This window comes from Diabrotica virgifera, chromosome 1 (genome assembly GCF_917563875.1).
Source record: "Diabrotica virgifera virgifera chromosome 1, PGI_DIABVI_V3a".
In the NCBI taxonomy this organism is placed as follows: domain Eukaryota; kingdom Metazoa; phylum Arthropoda; class Insecta; order Coleoptera; family Chrysomelidae; genus Diabrotica; species Diabrotica virgifera.
Window position 1 is genome coordinate 212,197,406 of NC_065443.1, and position 25,348 is coordinate 212,222,753.

The following is a 25,348-nucleotide window of genomic DNA, read 5'->3' on the forward strand; positions in this document are numbered from 1 at the left end:
GAAAAAAATGAAGAAATACGAATTACATCTTTTTCAACATATAATAATAAATAATATTATTTTATATATTATTTTATTATAATATTATTTTGTCTAGAAATTGTTCGTGGATTAAGCCTATTGGGGATACCACACAAAAACGCACCTCCAGACTCTACCTCATAGGTGGCGGGGAAAAGTGTCTAAAATATCTTAATAATAGCATAGGAATGTTAAATCATAATAAATAAATATATAGATAGAAAAGTAAGCCTACGGCTTTGTTTTTATTGTATTCCTATGAGAATTCGAGAATCTGGTCAAGTTTGGAGCGCTGTAAACCCTAGATAAATAAATAAAATTAAACAAGTGTATAGTGGAAATTGTTCGTTGAAAAATCCTCTACAAAATCGTTATAATATTATTATATTGTGAAATGAATGAAAAAAAAGTTATAACCTCCAAACCGAAAACTTCTTATAAAATGTTCTCTTATTTTTGTTTATAACATTTTTGCTGGTCACTTAACGATAAAAAGTAATACACATAAAATTGTAGAAAATTCAATTTGCTACATATTATGTGTAGTTAAATTTTCTGTAAGGTTGCTAGTTTAGGATATACAGCGCGAAAGCCTTTTGTACCCCTTCTCCAAGATGGCGACCCCAAAAACTTGAACTTAAGCTTCTACTGAACCCCCTACACATTAAAAAAATGAAATTGACTCCTCTAAGAAAAGCAACCCTAAATGTAACATTTCAATGGACTAATTGATCAATGTTACGAAAACTTAAACAACGACTAAAACAATCAGTTTTTTATTAACGATAAATGTCACAATTATTTGCGTTATACCCAATATTTTTTGAGACGTCAAAAAATTATATTACCGTGTTAATATTAAATAAGGTAAACTAGTTACTCGAGGTAATTAACGAGGCAGTAAATTAGCGCAGGAAAAAGGCAACACCGAGACGTCGAGCTAATTCTCTTCAGGAATCTCGAAGCCAAACAACAAAAGTTATAAAGTCCTAGTTTACCGGATACTTTACTCCTACGACCCCCGAGAAGAGAAAAGAGAGCCGGTGACACGGAAGTTTTTCTTTGATCTCGTAAAGTAGGCCTCGGTGTCACCCCTTTATCGAGCGTCTGTTTGATATCGACGGCCGACGCGACGACTGATACAAACTTTTATTTCTCTCCTAGATCGTAAATTATTTTCGTCGCCTTCTCGAGCCTTCGGTTCGTGTACTACGTTGACTGTTAAAGTGATATTGATGACAGAGAAGACGCGTTTAGTTTTTATCAACGCACAAAAATGAAAATTAGAAAATACGGTCGTATTTGCGAAATTACTATTTATGTATCAAACCGAAGGACCCAGTATATTTTATATACTAGGCCTATCTTTTCCATGTCATTCTCTTGGGAAATTTGGTTAGTATTTTAGTTATTTCATTATTTCGTTCCTAAAAGACAAAAAATATTGAAAAAAGTTAATTACTATAGCTCCTTTATCTAATTATTGATATGCGTAATAATAATTTTGGAAATGTTTTTTATATCAGATTTTATTGACTGCCTCTGTGTCCTCTCTTTCTCTCTCTCTCTCTCTGTATCTTTCTTCATACATTTGTATCTTATAAAATTTTGTCGTTTATGAAAACAAAAACTCTCCGTTTATTCAGGTATTCAGAGTAGATTCTTAGGCTTAAAATTCTTTGGTTAACGCAGTCCGAAACTGCTTCCTAAGGGAGCTAGAGCTCTTTCAAGATGGCGCTACGTTTTGTAATTAGTTTTTTTTTTGTGAATACATACCTCCAGAACGCTTCTATTTAGAAAAAAGAAAACTGTTATGTCTATTTATCTTCCAGAGATAAATCGATTCAATCAATTGCGAATTTTTGGTACCGGTCATAGGTGTCCGTTTTATGTAGGGCAACGGTTATTTTATCATATTATTGATAGATTCGACCGTTCAATTTATCTAACAATAAAACACTTATTTATTATAACTATGTGACTACAGCTGTTTCGGCAGAGTGCCTTTCTCAAGTGATTTAGTTTACTATGGGTTTGCCTTTTTAAAGTCTTTAACTGAAGAAGTTGAAGAGTGGGGAACTGTTTGTCTCGAGTTGGTCATTCAGAATTATATCTGTATTTTTGAAGTTATACTTCCTTAGGCACGAGGGTGAATTTTTATTTTGCCGGGCGCATGCGCACACCGACAGTATGGTCACGTATAGCATTAGTCACTCAAACGTTATACGGGATCTGATTGGGTGTTAAAATCATCTGTCAAAATTGTTCAATAATATGGAGATTATGGAAAAACAAATGTTGTGTATATTAGTTTTTATTGTTGTGAGGACAGAGACAAAAAGCAAGAAGCTTTTTAGATAGTTTTTAAAAGCAACATGGACGGACGTATCTTATTGTAAATGTTTCAGTATTGTAATAAAAAATTACAAATTACGTACCAATTTGGAAAATGTACATACCTAGCTAGTAGGTATTAATGCTTTGATTTACATAATTTGATATTTTGTCGTATTTTAATTTAACACGAGAATCAAACTTATTTGATTAAACTAAAAGAATAAGCAACTGTCAAAAAAAAATTTAAAACGTTTAATTGCTATATCCTCCCAGTTCATTCACATGTCTCGATAGTTAAATTCTGCGTGGAGTGAGTTCAAAATAATCAACAACCTGATAGACGCAGGTTCAGTTCCCAATGCCAATTTTTATTTTTTTTATTTTTTTTTTATAAATTTTATGATTGTAGGTATATTTATTTAATTTTTTTTTTCAGAAAATACGTAGTTAGTTAAAAATATTCTCAACAATTATTGTCCAGAAATCATTTATTTGTTTCATTTTTCAATGTGTTTGCGTGTGTTTTATTCTTTTATTATTTTAATTTTTGGTATAGTTTTAATAAAAATTTTTGGAAAGTAGTAAGTATTAAAATTAGTTTATGATTTAAATAAAATATAAATAAACTGTTTAAAGTATATTGATTTCGTTGAAATCATATAATAGAAGTATAACTTCTTACGTGCGTACAAAGTACACACATACTCTTTTTTTAATTTAGTAATTTCCATAAATTCTAATAGAGATAGCTTAAGGCCTTTATTTTGAATATGCAGAATTTGAAACTCTTCATTAAAAGAATGATTATGATCTAGAAGGTGAAGAGCGTATGTAGAAGTGTCTGTTTTTCTATTGTTGAAAGCCCTTTTGTGTTCTGCTATCCGTTTGTCAAAGGTTCTGCCAGTTTGACCGATGCAAGTTTTCGGACAGTCACCACAAGTTAGTTTGTAGACGCCACTATGTAGTTGTTTTCTCTTTCGGCTCTTATTGTTCTTAATATATTTGCTTAAGTTGTTAGTTCTGAAAGCTGGTGTTATTCCTTTCTTTTTTATGTATCTGGTTATTTTTTTTTGTTATCTTGCCAGTATATGTGATAGAGCAAAAGGTACTGGGTTCTTTCTGTGGTGGTGGATATACTGATTTCAGGGCTTTCTTATGGAGTTTTTGGTTTAAAATTTTATTAATTGTTTGTTCGTTATTCTATCGCATAACCTTTTTGTCTGTATCTTTTAATAATTTTTGAGACTGGAATATTAAATTGTGAGGTATTTTAGTACCAAAAAGTACTCTTGATTTAAGTCAGTAGGATACACCATTTTCAAGAAAAATCGATTTCAATTTTTTTTATTTAAAAAAATTAAAAAAAATATTTAGAAAAACAAAAACTGGTACGTTTATTTATCTTCCAGAGATGAATCGATTTTAGAAATTTCGATTTTCTAGTACTGGTCATGGGAGTCCGTTTGGGTCATCGTTTATTTTATCGCATTATTTTTTGTGTCTTAAATTTTTAAGCATTTTTGACACTAGATTATTAAATTATGAGATAATTGCAGTACTAAACACCGTTATTAAATTATGAGATAACCCAGTACTAAACACAGTAAATACACCGTTTTCTTTTGAAAATTGTTTTAAAATTTTGTTTAAATTCAAAAAACGAAAAAGCTTGCAAATTGATTTTTCTAGAAAACGATGTATCCTACCAACTTAAGGCAAGAGTATTTTTTGGTACTAGAATACCTCACAATTTATTAATCCAGTGTCAAAAATGCTTAAAAGTTCATAAAAAAGTTATGCGATAAAATAACCGTTTCTCTACCCAAAAGCGACGCCTATGGCCGGTACTACAAATTTGCAATTTATGGAATCACTTTATCTCTGGAAGATAAATAGACGTATCAGTTTTAGTTTTATAAATAGCGTTCTAGATATACTAAAAAACTTATAAATACGCCATTTTCAAAGAGTTCTAGCTCCCTTAGAACGCATTTTCGAAATAGGTGATTTGAGTTAAACGACATTTCCACGGCATCTAGGAATCATCCTACCGGCGGGGGTTGCCAGGAATTTGTTGCAATTGATTATGAGGAACGGCAAGACTCAGTAGGAAAGATACTCTAAGATCAAGAGTTAGCTAATGATCTGTGACTTCTCCAATCCAACTATCTTTCATATTATCAATACGCCCCTGATATTATGCTTGAGAGCGACAACTGCAAGCTATACTGTGAAAGCATTCTGCAAACAGACCAATCAGTGCCACATAGAACAGATCTCTTGTTATTGAATTAACTAGACAAACAGCATTTATTGATTTAGCCATACCTAACAACAATAATCTCCATGCTAAATACAACGAAAAGATCACCAAATACAGAGATATGGAAATACAAATACGGAGAGAATGCAGAATAGAATGGAACTAGACAGTAGCTATTACGCTTTTTGCTATTGTTGTTATTTCGAAAAACGTCCTAAAACACCCACAACTGCTGTGTCTTACTGAACATCTCTCTCTGTGTGTGTGTGTGGTTGAAAAAAAAATGACTGCGGATTACTGGATCCATTCGCCTAACCGATTTTTATATTTTGAGCTCATGAATTGCTGCACTTTATTATTTCTTTGTCATTTTTTTTTATTGTGGTTAACAAAAGTGTTTGGTTTTATATATTATATTTTTTCTTATGTATATATTTTTTCTTAATCAATTGGCGCCAAAAGTATCCACAATTCAACCTTGCGGATGGAAAACTTCTACCTATTGATATAATTAAATTTTTTTTTTATTCTATTTTTTTATCCTTTTTTTTTCAATTTTTTTTTTACTGACATCTCTATTAACCTGGATGTTCCGTTGGTTATACTTTCGCAGAATTTTTAAAAATATTCTGCTTTTTAATGATTTTTTGGAAGCGGTAATAGAAATTGATTATTGTTTAGTGACCTAAAAATAATCTATACATTTTAAATTTATTGAGTTAGTGGGTAACTAAAACCTTAGCTACAGATATACAAACTACTTTACTTATCTTAAACTCACATTTTCCTTTCCTTGTATGTCTTAACTGTACTAATAGACCAGGGTGCATCTGTAAAAATATTAGTACATTTGGACGTTGAGAGGTGACTCAAAAAGGTCCGGAACATTGTTTAAATAATCAAAATGTCAAAAAATTAAGAAAAAATTCGAAATTGGTTAATAATTTAAGAAATAGTCACCCTTGTTGCAAAATAGCAATAATTGCGAAAAAAACATCCAAAAACAACTATTCGCATTTTACGTTTTTTAACCATTTATGCTACACTTAGGACCTTCATATTTTAATCCAGCTTTCGCCAAAAAAAAATTCATTTTTTCGAAACGTTACAGGACTGAAAATAAAACAGATAGCAAGTTGAAATTTTTTTTGCTTATCGAAGTGTACTGTACCTTTCATTTGCAATTTCCCATATTAAAATCGATTAACTACTACGGCGTCAGGAATTTTTTTAAATAAACATTAATTATTGGTGCTACGCGCAGGACAGCGGATAGTTTGCTCTGATTGGGCATTCCAATGACCTTTGATAATGATTGATACATTAAAATTTTTATTACATTTCGATATAAATAAATTTGTTTATTGGAAAATAAAAACACATTCTATATCCTTCGAAATAACACTTTTTTTAGCAAAAACTTTCTTTGTTTATATATTTTAACTTAGAGAATAAAAGTTTATTATTTTTGAACATATGCAATTGTTTAAATAATATTTTACAAACAATAATAAAACTAGTTTGATTTTTGTGGAATTAAAATATTAAAATACAACAAAAGATACAGTAAGAAAATAATATAGTAGATAAAGATTCGAAGAAATTTTGGTGGAAATCAACTTGTGCGAATCGAACACCGCTGTCCTGCGCGTAGCACCAAAAATTAATGTTTATTTAAAAAATTCCCTGACACCGTGGAAAATAATCGATTTTAAGTTTGCAAATTGCAAATGAAAGGTACAGTACACTTCTATAAGCAAAAAAAAATTCAATTTGCTATCTGCTTTATTTTCAGTCCTGCAACATTTTAAAAAATGTTTTTTTTTGCGAAAGCTGGATTGCAAAATTTATTTTGCAAAATCTATTAAACCTATCTTAATGAAATTTACAGTGTTGTTTTACTATATGATAAAGTTTTTTTGGGTAAAACACGAAGTTCCTAAGTGTAGCATAAATGGTTGAAAAACGTAAAATGCGAATACTGGTTTTTGTATGGATTTTTTCGCAATTATTGCCATTTTGCAACAAGGGTGACTTTTTTTTTAATTTTTAACCAAATCTATATTATAGGAAATTTAATTACGCAACTTTTATGTCACTACAACTTTTCTCGGAAATGAATACTTTTAAAGTTATAATCAAAAAACGAAGAAAAAAATCGAATTTTTCCTTCATTTTTTGACATTTTGATCATTTAAACAATGTTCCGGACCATTTTGAGTGGGAGGATAAACTCAAATATTATTATTTGAGTTATTTTCAAGCAATTTTTGCAAAATTTGAGTCACCTCTCAACGTCCATCTCAAAACAGATGCGCCCTGGACTATAATGTGTCTCGGTTTCCTTTGTGGCTGTTTGTATATTTTGGTTTTAGTGGGTAGTCAAATTTGTACAACGTTTCTATTTAGTTCTGCAAATTTATTGGTATCCTCTAGGTTTTCCTGAACACTAATTCAAATGGTGTGTAACCTGTTGCTAAATGTACCGAAATATTGTACGAAAAATCAGAATATTGTACCCCGTCCCGTACTCCAATTATATTATTTACAGAATTGAATAATCGTAATGGATGGAAAGCCGTTAAATTCAGTTGTTCTATTTGCAACAATAAGCATGTTTATGCAAAATCTTTTGCCATAAACTGTGACTGTGAGCCTTATATACAGTGATGAGTGCTATTAACTTAACCGGCAATAACGCAAAAGATGGAAAACAAAAGTTGTGAGATATTTGTGAGTTCTTATACGCAGCTAGTAGTCCAGAAAAATATGATTCTTCTCGTGACATATCCCCCTCCAGCCCAAAAACAAATTTTTTTAGTAGTATGGACATCTATAGTTATAATAACCTATATGTTTCCTGTAGCCGATTTTGATGATATACCTACGAAGTTCAAATGAAGATCAAAAATCGGTAGATTTTCGCTTTTTCCGTCTATTACCAAAAAGTGAAGCATTTTAAACAAATTTGAGAATAAGAAACTCATAAATCATATAAAAAACTTCAATATGGCGTTCACCTGTATATGTATATCCTTATTTGTTGCTTAGAAAATTGCAAAATAAGTCATAAATTTTGAGTTTTTATATTTTTTTTTTAAAATCTATTATAAATTAAACTTATTTTTAAAAATTAAGTTGGAACCTTCTTATTACAAGGAATGGTGAGACTTCTGGTACTTAAATTATACTCTAAATTTCAAAGTAATTGGTGAAATAGTTTAAAATTTATTTAATTTGTTTATCCCAAATTATTTTTTTTGCAACAATATCAGAAAATGATGAAGTTACAGTATTACTTCTGATAGTTTATGAAAGAAGAATATTTATATTATTAATTAGATTAAACAAAAAGGACAAAAAATAATTTTAAATATTGAAAAATTATTTTGCAAGAACATGTCAATTTTTTGCTTATAAACAATTAGAATGACTTTTTAACCATTACCCGCAGAAAAATTATTTTTTCATATCTAGAAAAACTGATTTTTTACACAAATTTAGAAAGAGAAAAAATTGTCCTAGGGCCTTAAGTAGGGATGGGAAAATCCTCCGGTTTTAACCGAAAACCGGTTATTTTACTTCGCAATAACCGGTTTTACCGGTTGTTTTTTGTCCCGGTTATAACCGGTTTTTCCTTTTAAAGTAAAAACCGGTTATTAGGTTTTTACGGTGATTAGGATTAGGTTAGGTATTATTTGGATCCCAATCATAATTATTGTTCTCAAGTAATCATTCCAAACAAAACCAAAATTCAAATTTTATTTTATAAATACAGAAGCAAACTGAAAGTGCAAACTCACATCAGCCAGAAACAATTAAGTTTTATTATAATATTTCGTTGAAAAGGTATTTGTAATCATAATATTTGCATAAGAAGTGGTCTGGTTGAAGTAGACGCAAACATCATCTATTTTTCACAGTTGACTCTTGACATTGAAAGTGGGTGAATGACTTTCTCTGATTATACCAAAAATAATGTTCTGACTATGAATATCGAATTACCGATTACGAATACGAATCTCGAAGGATTTCCCTACGTTGTCAAAACGATACACCCATACAGGAAGTATTAAATGAGTTAAAATGTACCTATTATACAAAAATATAAAAACGTGTTAAAAGAAATAAATGATAATTTTTTTGATGGTAGTAAAAATAAAAGATATCCAATTTATTTTTAAGTAAAATATTTATGTTGATATTATTTTTTTTTAAATCCCATTTTAAAGAGTCTGGGAAATTTTTTATAAGTTGAAATGGTTGGATTAAATTGTATATTATTGCAATATGCAATAAAAGCCGGTCAGACCCGGTCTCCTAAGAGTGGCATCTACGATGTCATCACACGCTGCCCGGAGATTTACCAACGGAGGCTAAATAGCTTTATGGCTCCGTTGCGTGCATCTCGGGATAACGAATTTTAGGGTCCTGACTAAAAATAATGAAAAAACTAAAAGTGCGAATTTTGTTATGAAGAGTAATATTTGAAATAACTTGTTCAAATTACTTTTTCCGATATCTGTAACGCAAAGCAAAATCTCGGTAATTTATCGTGTTCTAATTCGCAGTAGGCCGCGTATCGAATTTAAAAAAAAAAATTCAGTTGAGTATCTTAAAAAATGTGAACCTTCAACCTGTATGGACTGCAAAACTTCAAATCTGTATTTTTTATTTTGCACATCTTATATTGCACATCTTTATATTTCTGCACATCTACTTACAAAGATGGAATTGTTAACAAATAAACGACACAAACTTTGGTATTAAACTTTTACAATTAGAATTAGACAACTATTTTTAAAATGATATTATGAAATTATGAATTATGATGACATTATGAAATGTAAATAAAAAATGGTCAAAAAATTGATTAAATTACATTTTTTGGCGCATTTTTTTGCTAGTGCAAATTTGTCTAGATATTTTACAGTTAGGTATAGCCTCCCCTATTGTAAAAATCAGGAGCATGTATTAAACAAATGAACGAGGTATTGTGGGACAGACAGATTACCAGAAATACAAAGATAAGGATATATAACACCTTGGTACGTAATATAATGACCTATGGAGCAGAGAATTGGGTAATAAACAATCGAAGCTGGTCCAAAATTACAGCAACTGAAATGGAGTTCATGGGAAGAAGCTGCAAAGTAACAAGAATAAATCGCATTAGAAATGAGGAGATAAAACGGAGAACGTCACTAGAACAAGACATCCTCAGCTACATCGAAGAAAAACGTTTACTTTGTTATGGACATTGGACATGTGAAAGGAGCATATCGTACAAGGTGGATATCCAAGATTTCGGATTGGAGCCCAATAAGAAAGAGAAGAAGAGATAGACCCCGAAGATCATGGTGGGATGAAGTGGACGAGGCAATGGAAAGACGAGACCTTAGAGACGGAGAATGCAGAACAAAAACGACTGGAGCCGTTGGTTGAAAGAAGGAAGGCAGCGACACACAGTGTTCAAAATTGGTCAAAACGTGATCGAAACTAAATTTGTTTAAACTGTAAAAGTTATCTCGCTGAAAACTTGGAATATTTGAGGTATTAGGCCGTATAACCATTATATATAATAGGGGTCGTTTTTATAGTATTCATCCCTTCATTAGGGGGTGAATCACTTAAATAATATCGTTATACAGGGTGTTTCATTAAGAATGTCCAATCTTTCAGTTATAGATTCTAGACCTCAAAATATTAGGATTTAACCCAAATCACTTAAATAAAATGTAGCCCCATACAGAGTTACAGGGTGTTTTATTTAAAAATTTAAAAACTATTTTTGCTCATTGGTTTAAAACTTTTCGACGTATCCTTTTCATTCTTCGCACAAAGTGTAGGTACTGTACACTCTATAAAATTATGTTAAACAAACGTTTCTGGCTATTACCAGATGCGTACGACAGGAAGGGGCGTCATTTGATAGGGGCATTTGCCCCCCCCCTGACCCTGAAAATCACTGAAATTTACAAAAAATAGATCAATTTTGTATTATGTTTGCATATATAATGTATTGTATATATAATTAATTATTTATATGGGAAATAAGCCACAATTAAAATGAAAAAAATAATTTTATTTTTTTAAATATTTTTTCAATAAAATTATTTTTTTCATTTTAATTGTGGCTTATTTCCCATATAAATAATTAATCATAAAAAATGCCACAAGGAAATAGCTTCAGTATATATAATGTTTGCCCCCCCTAGCAAAATTTCAAATGACGCTCCTGTCGACAGGGGACAGTGAATGGTTGACCCCAAATTCTACGCCACTAGCGGAAATGCCATTTTACCGTAATTATTCGATTCTTTAATACTATTTACGTAAATAACATACACTTCATTTGCAACGATAAAGTCATAAGTTTCGAGATATTTGAAGTTAAACATATAACGGCACAGTTATTTGATTAATTAATTGTGCCGCTTAATTTTAAACTTCAAATATATCTAGAATCAATGATTTTATCGTTAAGACTGAAGAGTATATTATTCATTTATAATGATAAAATCATAAGTTTTCGAGATATTTGAAATTAAAAATTCAGCAGCACAATACATTAATCAAAATATCTGTGCCGTTATCTACTTGTTTAAGTTCAAATATCTCGAAAACTAATGATTTTATCGTTAGGACTGAGGAGTATGTTATTTACATAGAGAGTATATTCTCTATTAAGGAATAGCACTACTTCATCAAAACTAAAATCTCTTTTTGTAACTCTAACAAATAACATGTGTTTGACATACATGTAAACAATACGTACGAGTGCAATTATTAATTCAGACCAAATGCGCTCGACGCAAATTTATGCGCAATGTACTCAGTTACGCACCTTTGCGCAGTTTGTCTTATATTTTTTTTATTCCTTACATTGTATTCTTTCATTTAGTGAAGGATCTAATGTGGCACAAGATGGCACAATAAACGTAATACGCTGTCAAACATTAATTATATCAAAAATTGTATAGGTTTTTAGACAGCCGATTATATCAAAATCAAAATCACCTTTCCGTGAAGCTAACTATGCTATCTTTAAAGTATGTACTTTTATCTGAAATAATTACTTTTATATTAGCTATCCCATAAATGAAGTAAAAATCAAAGTAAAAGCCAGCCGCTGAGGATTTAAATTTGATGTATAAAATTATATTGAATTTTGTACTTTTGATCAATAATACATCTGGCCCTAACAAATATAAAAAATCAATTTTTGCTGAGAAGTTGCATTATGAGTAGTACAAACAAACCCCTTAATTTTAGCATTCTCACATCTATTTTTTTTGTACTTACGATCACGTTTCCTTCAATTTTGAACACTGTGCGACAGCTGTAAAAATCCTTATATAGATACCCAGATGAAATGATCTAGAAATATATCCAAAAACATAAACCTTAATCAACCTAATGTTAAAAGTCATGGTACAAACCAGTAGGTGAAATTATTGCGTATTTTTTTGTGTAGAGTTATAAGCAAATATGTACATTGTACATAAAATATATGGGTAGTTATGTATATCTGTACTTAAAAATGTTGATTTGTTTTTTATTCATTAGCGTTCTTTTATAATTTTTGTTTTATTTCTTTCTTGGGTAAGGGTAAAAAAATTAACTATAACACTAAATTTAAAATCAAGATGCAGTAGAAGTAAACAAACCAAGACACGTTAAATGCTACTAGGAGCACTCCCGAATCGTAATTTACAATGTATATACATTGTAAATTCCAAATAATGATTTCAAAAGTCTATGCATTGTAAATTATGATTCGGGTGTGCTTCTAGTTGCATTTAACGTGTCTTGGTTTGTTGATTTCTACTGCATCTTGATTGTAAATTTAGTATAGGTATGTTCGGTTTATTGCAGTTTCGACATACGAGTATCTATTCTTGTTTTTCAACACAATAAAAGAATCTTAGTTATTTTGTTATCTAAAAAATTTATAGGTACAATACTTACAATAATAACTAATGTGAGTATTATGTATTAAAATATTAATAGCAATAAAAACGTACGCACCATAATTTAATAGATGGTTTATAATTTTAATCAGTGGCGGCTCGTGACAATTTCAGTTGGTGGGGTCTGGGCCGCATATAAATTTGACGAAATTACAATAAGAAAAATGAAGAATGAAAAAAATGACTCAAAAAAAATTTATACAGGTACTGTACTGAACTGACCCAATAGCACGTACACACACATACTCGTACAACACCAGCCTCGAGGGACATGTGTGTTCCAATGGAACAGTGGTACCCACATGTCCGAAGATCAAACCGGTCATACTCCATAATGGAGTGGTACCTATCTGACCCCCAAGCTATAATACCACCTCTCCTCATCGACGGACATAACAAATGGGGAGGCTTTGTACTGAACGTTACTTTGGATGCCCTGGGTAATGGGATATCCTCTTATTACTTTATATGGTTAAGCCACCTGATTTTATGGATAGCTATAAAAGCTTTTCTCCATATAAACGACTTAGTTGTTGTTCGAATTACAACAATACTTAAAACAAGAGTGTTTGACCAGTGCATACTCCCAATTCTTACAGACGCATGCCAATCACACAAAAAACAAAAATCAAAAACGCAGGACAACATATAGCTAGGCTAAAATGGAGCTTCGCAGGTCATAACGCCAGACAAACGGACAATAGGTGGAATACCACGATACAACAATGGAGACCATGGACAGGAAAGCGAGCAAGAGGACGACCCCAGATGAGATGGGGAGACGACCATTAAAAAGATAGGAGAAACGCACTGAAAACAGAAAGCAGTAAACAGAAGCGAATGGAGGAAACTGGGGAAAGCCTATATTCAAAATTAGACGAATTAAAGGGCAAAAGAAGAACGAATGACTTAGTTGATTTATTACTTAATCTTTTATTTATTTATTACACCGAATCGTTTAATTTCATTCTTTTTCTCTATCCCTAACGTATGAAAAGGACTTTGTAATAAATAGTCTACTTTCTTCATTTTAAATTAATGTTATCACGCCCAAACAGCGTATTAGCTACACAGAAGGGCCACACAAAACAAAGGGCCCCTAAATAGCTTATACGGCCTGTCTAGGATTATTGACGACAGCGGAAAAACATATGCAATCTAATACAGCCGGTACCTACGTATTAAATGCAACGACTAGTCAAAGTAATACTGTTTGGACCACGGACCAGTGGAAACGGGCCCATCGGACGGTTCCATGCGACCAGTGCACTCTGCAGTGCATGGTGACAATTTATTAATAGAGAAGTACGGTGCGTGATTGTGCAATATATTATTTTTAAATCACGGGGGAAAAACGATATACATGAGCAAATAAATTATTTAATGCATATTTATGTAAAATATTATATAATAGACTCATAACTAATAATTTACATATATTACATATTTTTTGGTGGAGCCCGGCCCCTCTGGCCCATAAGGACGCTCCGCCACTTATTTTAATAGGTGCTTAAATCAGTGAGCGTTTGTAGCGCAATAGTGTGTATCCAAATTTCAGCAACCTGGTGCCGCCACGTATGGGAAAATATGCGGACCGGTATACTACCTAAAACCCAAAACAATTATTTCAAAAATATACCGTTTTCAATTAATATTGAAATCGGTATATTTTTCGGAAATTAATATCGGAATTCGACTAAAGTGATCCCTTTTTTGCATTTATTTGTAAATTGCATTCACATGCTATATTATAATATTGTACTTCCTGACACTTGCTACCTCTTTTTATAAATTAGATTTCTTTAGTCCATTTGTGTACTACCATTCAAAGAAGAGTGATAGCGATGATAGCGATTTCGTTTTTTCGTTTTTCGGGATTTTGAATAAAAATCTTATTTTTGGAGGTTTGTCGTTACGGGTACTTTTATAATAGGAATATAGTCTAGTCATATTGTCAAAAAAGAGGGACACCTGGAAAGTTTTCCGGGAGTTTTCAAAATTGGTTTTTTATGGATTTCGGTATGCTCTTTTCGAATTTCAACTTTGCCACCTCGTACCACCGTCGCTCGCGCCCCCGGTACCATATTGAAAAAATGGCACCTAATAACAGATTTCTGGGAACATCTCCTTTCCGACGCATTTTACAAAAAAAAACTTTAAGCAAATGACTCACTAAACTAATCAGTCTGTGGTTGTTGCACCTTGTCACTCTTTGTGATTTAGTGATCACTACAAAGATTGAACAAAGCCAATCCGTTGGAGTGTGGCTGGTGTCATATTATTGAGATTTTTTACCAGTATGTCGATGTTATCATCCTCCAATAGTTTTAGGCCTTCCATAGTAATGCTATCTGGTCGAGGCGCTATACCTAGTTTGGCTATTTTTATAACGTACTCCACCTCAGCACGAATAATGAGAGGGCCGGAGTTTCTGCGTATAGGTTTGTAGGTTAGTAGTTGGCAGATTTGGTGTATTTTCTGCAAAAAGGGATGAATCATAATATGTCCATTTACACCGAGTCATTTAGTATTGCGGTGAACCAATTTCCCGGCAACCAACTACATCATGTACGTTTGATCAAAATATAAATCCAATGCCATAATCATATTCGACAGATATCCTGAAGATGTAGCAAACCCTAGTACCAAATACGCGGAGCGATCCCGATGATTACGAATAGCTGCTTTAGTAGATATACTTTTTGACAAGACAATGATTCCAACTGTGCCACAATGAATAATCAATAATGCGAACAAGAACCGCCTCATTAGAATGTTGAAGACAAAATTTGAAGCGGAATATTTCATGGTCTGACAAGCCACGGAAGATGCGGGTACGCTAATCATCAATACCACAATAAATCGATACCGTAATAGATGTCGGCGAGGATATAGATCTGCTGATTCTTTTCATAGCTCTATGTACCCGATCAAACGTGTACTTTCTCAAACCCGGAAAAAGAATAGTTTTCCAACGAATATATTCCACTGAAAGTATGATAGATTAAACAAATGCAGACCATATTTAATTTTTGCATGCTTTCAGTTGCTGTGATACAACATATGCCCTCTTTAACAAAAGCAAAATGAAATTATTCATTAATACACGCCGAAAAAAGCCTGATTTGAATGAGGTTATTGAGGTATTTAAAAATCCAAACGTTGATCCAGAGATCCTTGCTAAATCAGGAGAAAGTTCCCTCTTTCAATTATACGGTACACTGATGTGAATAGTAAGAAAACATGTCTTTAAACGAATATAGATATGTATGCTTCACAAAATTAGCATATAAAAGTAAATTTAATATTTAATAAAAGTAAATTTATAGGTATCTAACGATAATTTCCCACCTTTACTAGTTTCATTTATTTTTATTGCACAACGTATTATATATTCCATTTGTGCGCTATCTTGCTGGTTTTTAGGGCAGTCATCTCTGTATAATTAAAAATGTAATATAAAATGAGTGTAACTGGGAGAAATAAAAGCTTTAATTAAACTCTTATTACTCTTTTTGTTACTGACAAAAATATTATGGCGTTGATTAATACTAGGTTCGTATTTTTTATGGCCGAAAAGCAATAAAACAATTTATTTATTTTTCTATTACCATTGCTTTCTTGGTTCATATAAACCTTTCTAGTGACACTTTATAGACTTTCACTGACATGTCGGCGGCATAAAAACATATTAATAGTCCAGAAAGCCACTGCGCATCCCCTAGGAAAAATATTCTAATTCGGATTTTTTGCACAATTTTATTCAAAAAGGACCCCTTTTAACAAATTTGCATGTTGCCAGGACCAAAAGTTGGTAAAAAATTTTTTAAACGTTTTTTTTTGTTTTTTTCCTAAAATTATTTTTTTTGCATGGAACAAATTTTTTTTAGGTTTTTTGGACCATTCCAAACAGAAAAGGTATTTAGTGACTTTTCTCTAAAGTTGATAGTTTTTGACATATAAGCGATTAAAAATTGAAAAATTGCGAAATCGACCATTTTTAACCCTCAAAAACTATGTGAAAAACTGAAAATTTGAATGTTGTCAAGGTAGGCAGATATTCTTTAAGCATCGATTGATGAAATCCCGAAGATTTTTTTGCAATCCAATATTCAAAACTCCTTTGTTTTTTAATTGCTAATCAAGCGTGCGCGACACTATTTTCCATCGTTGCATGTGTATGCAGTATGGTGCAAATGAAAGGAATAAATTCGTTATTTCGTAAACCGGCGACTTTAAGGAAAAATCCCGAAACAGGTCGATTTTTATTTTTAAATTATGATATTGTGACATATATGGTATACTAGTGACGTCATCCATCTGGGCGTGATGACGTAATCGATGATTTTTTTTAAAGAGAATAGGGGTCGTGTGCTAGCTCATTTGAAAGGTTCTTCAATTCTCTATTCAGTAATATAAATATTTACATAATTATTTATACAGGGTGTCCAATAATTTAATTTTTTTGTCAATTTGCCAAATGATTTAATTTAATAAAAATTTTTTGACACCCTGTATAAATAATTATGTACATGTTTATATTACTGAATAGAGAATTAAAGAACCTTTCAAATGAGCCAGCACACGACCCGTATTCTCATTTAAAAAAATCATCGATTACGTCATCACGCCCAGATGGATGACGTCACTAGTATACTATATATGCCACAATATCATAACTTAAAAATAAAAACCGACCTGTTTTGGGATTTTCCTTAAAGTCACCGGTTTACGAAATAAAGAATTTATTCCTTTTATTTGCACCGTACTGTATACACATGCAACGGTGGAAAATAGTGTCGCGCACGCTTGATTTACAATTAAAAAACAAAGGGGTTTTTGATATTGTATTGCAAAAAACTTTCCGGGATTTCATCAATCGATGTTTAAAGAATATCTGCCTACCTTGACAACATTAAAATTTTCAGTTTTTCACATAGTTTTTGAGGGTTAAAAATGGTCGATTTCGCAATTTTTCAATTTTTAATCGCTTATATGTCAAAAACTATCATTTTTGGAGAAAAGTCACTAAAGACCTTTTCTGTTTGGAATGATAAGTTCCAGATATGTTTCAAAGAACATAAAAAAATTTTGTTCCATGCAAAAAAAATAATTTTAGGAAAAAAACAAAAAAAAAAAACGTTTAAATAATTTTTGACCAACTTTTGGTCCTGGCAACATGCACATTTGTTAAAAGGGGTCCTTTTTGATTAAGATTGTGCAAAAAATCCGAATTAGAATATTTTTCCTAGCGGATGCGCAGTGGCTTTCTGGACTATAATCAATTTTGGCTTATGAGAAATACAAGAATAAAAAACCGCTAAACGCCGTAAAAATGAGTGGCGCATACAATATTCCAGCTACAAAAGATCTGATATGAAAATTAAGTGGCGCGAAAATGTATTTTCATTTTGATGCAAAAAAATAGTAAATTAAAAAAAACGCGCCACAAAAGAATAAATTTGATACAGTTTGAATTTTGAAACTCTTTTGTGGCGCGTTTACTTCAAATTTAGCAATTATTATGGAAAAATCTTTTAAAATAAAACTAGAATTTTTTTTGCGTCAAAATGAAAATACATTTTCGCGCCACGTATTTTTCATATCAGATCTTTTGTAGCTGGAATATTGTATGCACCACTCATTTTTACGGCGTTTAGCGGTTTTTTATTCTTGTATCAGGAGTTTTTCAAGTTATATACAAATTAAATGTATGAAGTTGAATGCAATTTTTCTGGATTACACGTTAAGCTTTATAAATGGTCACCTTTGTCGCATTATCTCCCAAATGATCTAGTGTCCATCGAATGTACACTAGATTTTTTTTCTAGTCGAAATAAATTGAATAAAAATATTGGGATGGCCGGTAAATGAACTCGGATTGCCCTTTGAAGATCAAATTTAGCGTCGTAACCGCTACAACTACATAAACCATTCCGGTTAATTTTATTATACATTTGTAGCTTAATAACTTCTAAACGGCTTAACCGATTTTGATCACTAAACATGAGTTTGAAATATATTGACATGTAGTATTTGATGCATCTGAGGTCAAGTATGAAAACTAAAGCTGTTACAGAAATTATTGAGCTTGAAAACCCGTTTTTCCCCATAGGAAATAGATTTGATCATACTTATGAAGCGTATAACTTAAAATTTCTAATTTTTCCGGATATGAGGTAAACAACGTTAGATTCGCCTAGAGTCCTTCTACAAACGCTCAGTTATTGGCGCAATTCGTAGGTTGAAATTTTGAGTAATTGTCGAAAAACCAAATTTTCAAGTTCAGTTTTTCAATTTTTCGGCTATACTGAGCCGTGTGTATGTCTGAGCTTGATCGCTTAGGCACCATTTGAAAGCTTGACTTAATCCTATTGATGGGTGTATTTGCGATTTTCCTGTCTCTCCTCGAATCTAAGATATATATGCCCAAAAAATTTCCCATTTTGTATCTACCTAGCCCTATAGCTGGCTTACGGGCAGTCAGAAATCAAAAATTACACTGCTTCTGAATCGGCCCTCACACCCTCTTGAAACACAGGAAAAAAAATTCAGATCGGTGTAACTTTTGCACATACATACATACATACATACATATCCACAAACATTTTCCCCTTTTTAAATAAAAATTGAGTTCTAATTCTGAGCTCGGTAACTTTTGAACGGTATAACCGATTTTCAAAATTAAGCATGCGTTGGAAAGGTAATGAATGATCTGTGCTATCAGAAGCCGCAAAGGTCGAACTTAAGTTTTTGAAATTTTTGGGAGTTTTGGGGACGAGAACGAGAAACAGACCTTAAATGGGAAGGGCCGTAAAATCCACAACCTTGGACCATAATGGAGAACTAATATATGGATGGACGAGTCTTTTCCTAAACTTTAAGATGGGATTTGGCTCAATTTTCAATTCTGTCAGGTTTAGAAAATCGAAAATTTCGTGTATATATAGTGTCGCATGTAGGGGTGATGTGCGCCACTGGCGAGAACTGCCGTTCTCTGGTAATTTTCAAAATTAGATGTGCGTTGGAAAGGTAATGATCAGTACTATCAGAAGCCGCAAAGATCGAACTTATATTTTTGAAATTTTTGGTAGTTTTGAGAACGAGAAAGAAAAACAGACACTAAATAGGAATAGACGTAAAATCCACACCCTATGACCAAAATGAAATGTTCACATATGGATGGGCGAGTCTTTTCCTAAATTTTAATTTTTTAATTCAGTCAGATTTAGAAAATCGAAAATTTCGTGTATATATAGTGTCGCATGTAGAGGGGTAGTGCGCCACTAGCGAGAATTGCCGTTTTCTGGGGTCGCCTTGGTCGTATTCTCTCCCAAATGATCTAGTACTTACGACACCAGTAATAAGACAATCCGAGTTCATATCCCAGCCATCCTAATAATTATGTAATTATGGCCGAATGAACTCGGATTGCCCAATGAAACTTAGCATCGTAACCACTACAAGTACATAAACCATGATTGATTAATAACATTGATTTTTTGGATATAAACTAAGTTTCGATAAGCAATAAATCGAAAAATATTAATTTTATCAAAAAAATATAAAACATTTTTTGCTTACAATTAATGTTTTTACCAACATTTGCGGTCAAAATGTAATAAAAAATTTCCACTCTCGAGATGGGGTGGCAACCACCCCATGATAAAAGCGTCTTTCGGCATCATATAGATTTTGATGCTTGCACTATCCACTACTTATTGTCAAATTTTCAAGCAAATCGATCCATTCTGTAAAAATTGCGAAGTGAAAAGTTTCAGTTCCTGGACTAATTATACTTTTGGAGCTCTATAACTTCTGAACGGCTGAACTGATGTTGATCACTAAACATGAGTTTAAAACGTATTGACAAGTAGTATCTGATGCATCCAAGATCAAGTATGATAACTGAACGTAATACAGAAATTATTGAGCTTGAAAAACGGTTTTTCCCATAAGAAATAGATTTGATCATATTTATGAAGCCTATAACTAAAAAATTAGAATTTTCCAAGATATCAGATATACACCGTTAGACGCACCCTGAGTCCTCCTACAAACGCTCAGTTATTGGCGCAATTCGTAGGTTGAAATTTTGAGTAATTGTCGAAAAACCAAAATTTTCAAAGTTTAATTTTTCAGTTTTTCGGCTATGGTGAGCAGTGTGTATGTCACAGGTTGATCGCTTGAGCACCATTTGAAAGCTTTACTCAACCCTATTGATTTGGTGTATTTGCGGTTTTCCTGTCTCTCCTTGAACTTAAGATATATACGCTCAAAAAATATGCTATTTTGTATCTACCTAGTCTTCTGGCTTACGGGTAGTCAGAAGTCAAAAATTAGACCGGTTCTGAATCGGCCCTTACACCCTCTTGAAACACAGAAAAAAATTCAGATCGGTGTAACTTTACCACACACATACATACATACATATACAGACATTTTCCCTTTTTTAAATAAAAATTGAGTCATAGTTCTGAGCTCGATAACTTTTGAATGGTATAACCGATTTTCAAAATTAAACATGCGTTGGAAAGGTAATGATCTGTGCTATCAGATGCCGTAAAGGTCGGGCTTAAATTTTTGGGAGTTTTGGGGACGAGAACGAAAAACAGACTCTAAATGGGAAGGGCCGTAAAATCCACACCCTTGGACCAAAATGGAGATGTAACATATGGATGGACGAGTGTTTTCCTATACTTTAAGATGGGATTTGGCCCAATTTTCAATTCAGTCAGGTTTAGAAAATCGAAAATTTCGTGTATATATAGTGTCGCTTGAAGGGGTGTTGTGCGCCACTGGTGAGAACTGCCGTTCTCTGTGGATACAGTATAAGTTTCTAAAAATAATTGACATTTTAGTAGAGAAAGCAAAAATTTTAGAGTTGGGTATTTATGATTTATCAGATGTACTTACCTGTTCAACCCATAAATTCGTTGTCATGATTTGGTTCTTGAGGTTCTGAAACAAAAAAGAGATCCTAAATGCATAATTTTCTGAGACTCTTCAAATGCGTAAGTGAATTATGATAAACAACAGTACCTATATAAAGTTTAAATAAAAGTTTTTAAAAGTGGCAACACTATTGCGACCATATACAGGTTGGTGAATTGGAAAAAGGGCCCATAGGAAACTCAATGTAAAATTCTAAACTGTTGAATTCCTGCTTCCCTAATTATTCTATATCAAAAGACATTAGAAACTATTTGTCGAGTATTGAAATCTTTATTGAAAACAATTAATTGTTAAAATTGTATTACGAATTAAACACATTCCAAAATTTTGTAAAATATAATAAATTTTATCAAAGTGTTTACCAAATTTAGGCCACACAGTGCAAGAATGTGTATAAGGTTGCCTTTGATCACAATGAAATTATTATATTAACAATATTTTGAACTGTCAGTATTTTTATTTTATCGTTTTTATTGTTTAAAAAACAATAAAGTCGAAAAGATATCCTCAACTGAGGAGAAAGTAGTAATAATAAATATAATATGTTTTATTCAGTCAATAGTTTGCGTACTGTCAGAAATAGTAACGTGTGGCCTTACTTTTACGCACTTAGGTATGGCAAATGTATTCTATTTTTCAAAATTTTGGACTCTGTTTAAATCGTAGAACAATTTTAACTTCTGTTTTTAATACAGATTTTAATCCTATACAAACAGTTTCTCATGATTTTTGATGAAAATGATTAAGGAAGCAGGAATTCAACAATTTAGAATTTTACATTGAGTTTCCTATGACCCGTTTTCCAATTCACCACCCGGTATACTTATGTTTGTAAATATTCTGCAGTTCAAACTTATATTTTTACGTCTTGATATTAAGGTCTCACAGACCGCTCTGAATGTCTTGAGTAGTATTTTCTTTCAAAAATTGATAGGGAGTATTCATCTGTTTTGTTTATGATCTATGCCTCTGATTCATATGTGAGAAGAACGGAAACTGTCAGTGTTTTATACAGTGGTAGGGGAGCCCAAGAGGGGATTTTTGAAGTTACTCGAGCGCGTCAGATTATCATATGGGGAGAAACGTAGTACCCTGCAGATGTACCTCTACCATATATTGGCTCTTAACACAGGGAAGTTCGTTCAGGGGGGCCCGAAAAAAAATATATCCTTAAAAATACTCGAAATTGTCAGATTAAGATAAGGTAAGTTAAGTACATGCAAAATAGTGTATATTTAAAAAATCTGACGATTTGAGCGGGGCGTACTGAAATGGGCGAGTCAAAAATTTCACAAAAAAAGCGACTATTTCGCGAAATGAACGTCAGATCGAAAAACTAAAATCTACGTGTTCAATATTTTTCAAAAATATATCGAAAGATAACCAAGACGACACCCCAAAAAGAGGAGTGAGGGGTAAATTTAAAATTTTAAATACAAATCCCGCGGTATTTAGCAAAATAAACATCAGATCGAAGAACTGCAAAATACACTTATTCAATATTTTTGAAAAATCTATCGAATGGTACCAAACACGACCCCCCACGGAGGTGGTGTGTGGGGTTACTTTAAAATCTTAAATGGGAGCCCCCATTTTTTATTGCAGATTTGGATTATTTGCATGATAAAAATAAGCAACTTTTATTCGAAACATGTTTTCAAATTATGGACAGATGGCGCTATAATCGGAAAAACGATTGTTGGAAATGAAAAATTAAATTAAAAAATGGGAAGTCCCCACTGAAATGGAAAATTTTACTTACCTTTTTTTGGTTTTAGGACCTAATAATCACAACCTAATAGGTCCCCAAAGCGCTCGAGTGGCTGCACATTTAGCATACTTTGCTCCCCTACCACAGTGTTCTTATATGAGTTTTTTGAGACAGACGTTTATCAGCTAAGTACTTTGATAGACCATGATAAAACCTGTTTGCAATTATTATGATTGGCATTGTTATTTCCCCTGGTGTCTTATTATTGGAGTAAACTGATGTCCTTATATATACCACTGACGCGACGGAAGATTAGAGCAAAATGGTAAAAGATTTGAAAAAACTTTAAATTGAATAGTTTGTAATTTGATAAAAGCTACATTTTAAAATTATTCTGAAATATACAGGGTGTCACAATAAATGGCGGCGTATCAAAGTTTTATTTTTTCTTATGAAACACCCTATATTTTATTGAATTTTTTAATTGTCCGCAAAAGATAAGGTATAGTTTCACAAGGGTTCCCTATACCTATGTACAGAGTAGTGTTCTGAGTTATGTTGACTTTTCTTAAAATATAAAGTTTTAAAAGAAGGCTTATTCTCAAGTTATTTACGAAATTATAAAAACATTACTTTTACATCTAAATAGTTGGATATTGGTTTAATGTATTCCATGATTAATTATTACACATTTGTCTAGAGGGTGTTCAAAATTTACAGTTTCATTAGTGGAGTATTCAATGTGTCATATGATGCTTATTTTTAATGGAAAACCGTATAAATCAATAAACAATTATACCAAACAAATTTACCTCTTTTGAATAGTACATGGATGTCCTATACCTAGGTGTCATAGTTTTTGCGTAATTTACAATTATTTAAATTCCTAATCTGTAAATCGATTTTAAAACAAAAGATGTAGTTAATTAATGTCATTGTATGACATTGTCAGTTTATGACAGTACGGTCTAGTAATTAGCAAAACTATAAACATCGGTGTATGATATTCAATTTTTTTTACTTAACTCCAATCACATTCAAATTTAATTGTTCCTAAAAATGAATAATCACGTTATTTATGAAAGAGTAGACATGCTACTTTTCATTGGGGAATATTTTTAAAGTTGTCTCTTAGCTTCCAAAGTTTACGTTTAAAGGTATCCTATAGAAGACACATAAAAAAGGACGTTTTTGAGAGATTTCTCGATAGATTCCGTGCTACTGGTAATGTTGCATAGGTACGAAAGGTTAAATAAAAATAAACCATTTATTTTTAATGACGTCAACGAACTTGATGTCCTGCTTTCTGTTACGGAAAACCCAAATACTAGTACGTGAAAAATTTCGAGTCAATTTAAAATCAGTCAAACGAGTGTATGTAGAATACATAAGAAAAACCACTATCATCGGTATAAAACTCAACTACACCAGCATTAGACAGAACAGGAACGTTTAACTTTTCGTTTATAGACTTAAGAATTTGGAGAAGATCCTGATTTTTTTTAAGAATGTATTGTGTACAGACCAATCTACCTACTTTTCATAATAATCTTCTAGTTAATAGACATAGACATTTTATTATGATACAGTAAACAAACATTTTACTGTTGATCACCAACACCGATGAAGTGTTAATGTTTGGGGCAGTATTCTGAGCGAGTACGTTATCGATCCATATTTTTTTGACGAAAATCTGGAATAGAGCAGCTTTTTTAAATTTCTTAAAACAAGTTTTTTGGATCCTTCTTAAAACCTTCCACTTAGCGTGCGAACAAACATGTGGCTCCAATTGGACGGAGTTACTGCTTATTTTTGACGTGATGTTAAGAACAACCTCAACATAAAATTTAGAAATAAATGGATAGATAGATTCGGTCCATATATCTGGCCACCTAGGTCACCAGGATTGACCAAGATAAATTTTTTTAAATGGGGTTATATTAAAAATATTGTAAATGCTACACTTCCGACCCTACTACTTCAGATGATATTTTTATGAAATTAAGAATTTCGAACGCTTTTGCGTCTATGTTAGATAATTAAACACCAGCTATGTTAAGATTCCCATCTCTAGTGTGGGCAGATCAA

The 25,348-nt window shown here is 32.1% G+C and overlaps 1 protein-coding gene across 2 annotated transcripts in view; it reads right to left on the reverse strand.

Annotated features, from left to right (window-relative positions):
• LOC114346273 (acetylcholine receptor subunit alpha-like) overlaps positions 1-25,348 on the reverse strand; it is a 1,182,789-nt gene that overhangs the window by 838,583 nt on the left and 318,858 nt on the right. For both annotated transcript variants that reach the window (XM_050646983.1, XM_050646986.1), the window contains exon 3: positions 21,511-21,555. In XM_050646983.1, the coding sequence (XP_050502940.1) occupies positions 21,511-21,555 (45 nt within the window). The remainder of the gene's footprint in view (positions 1-21,510; positions 21,556-25,348) is intronic.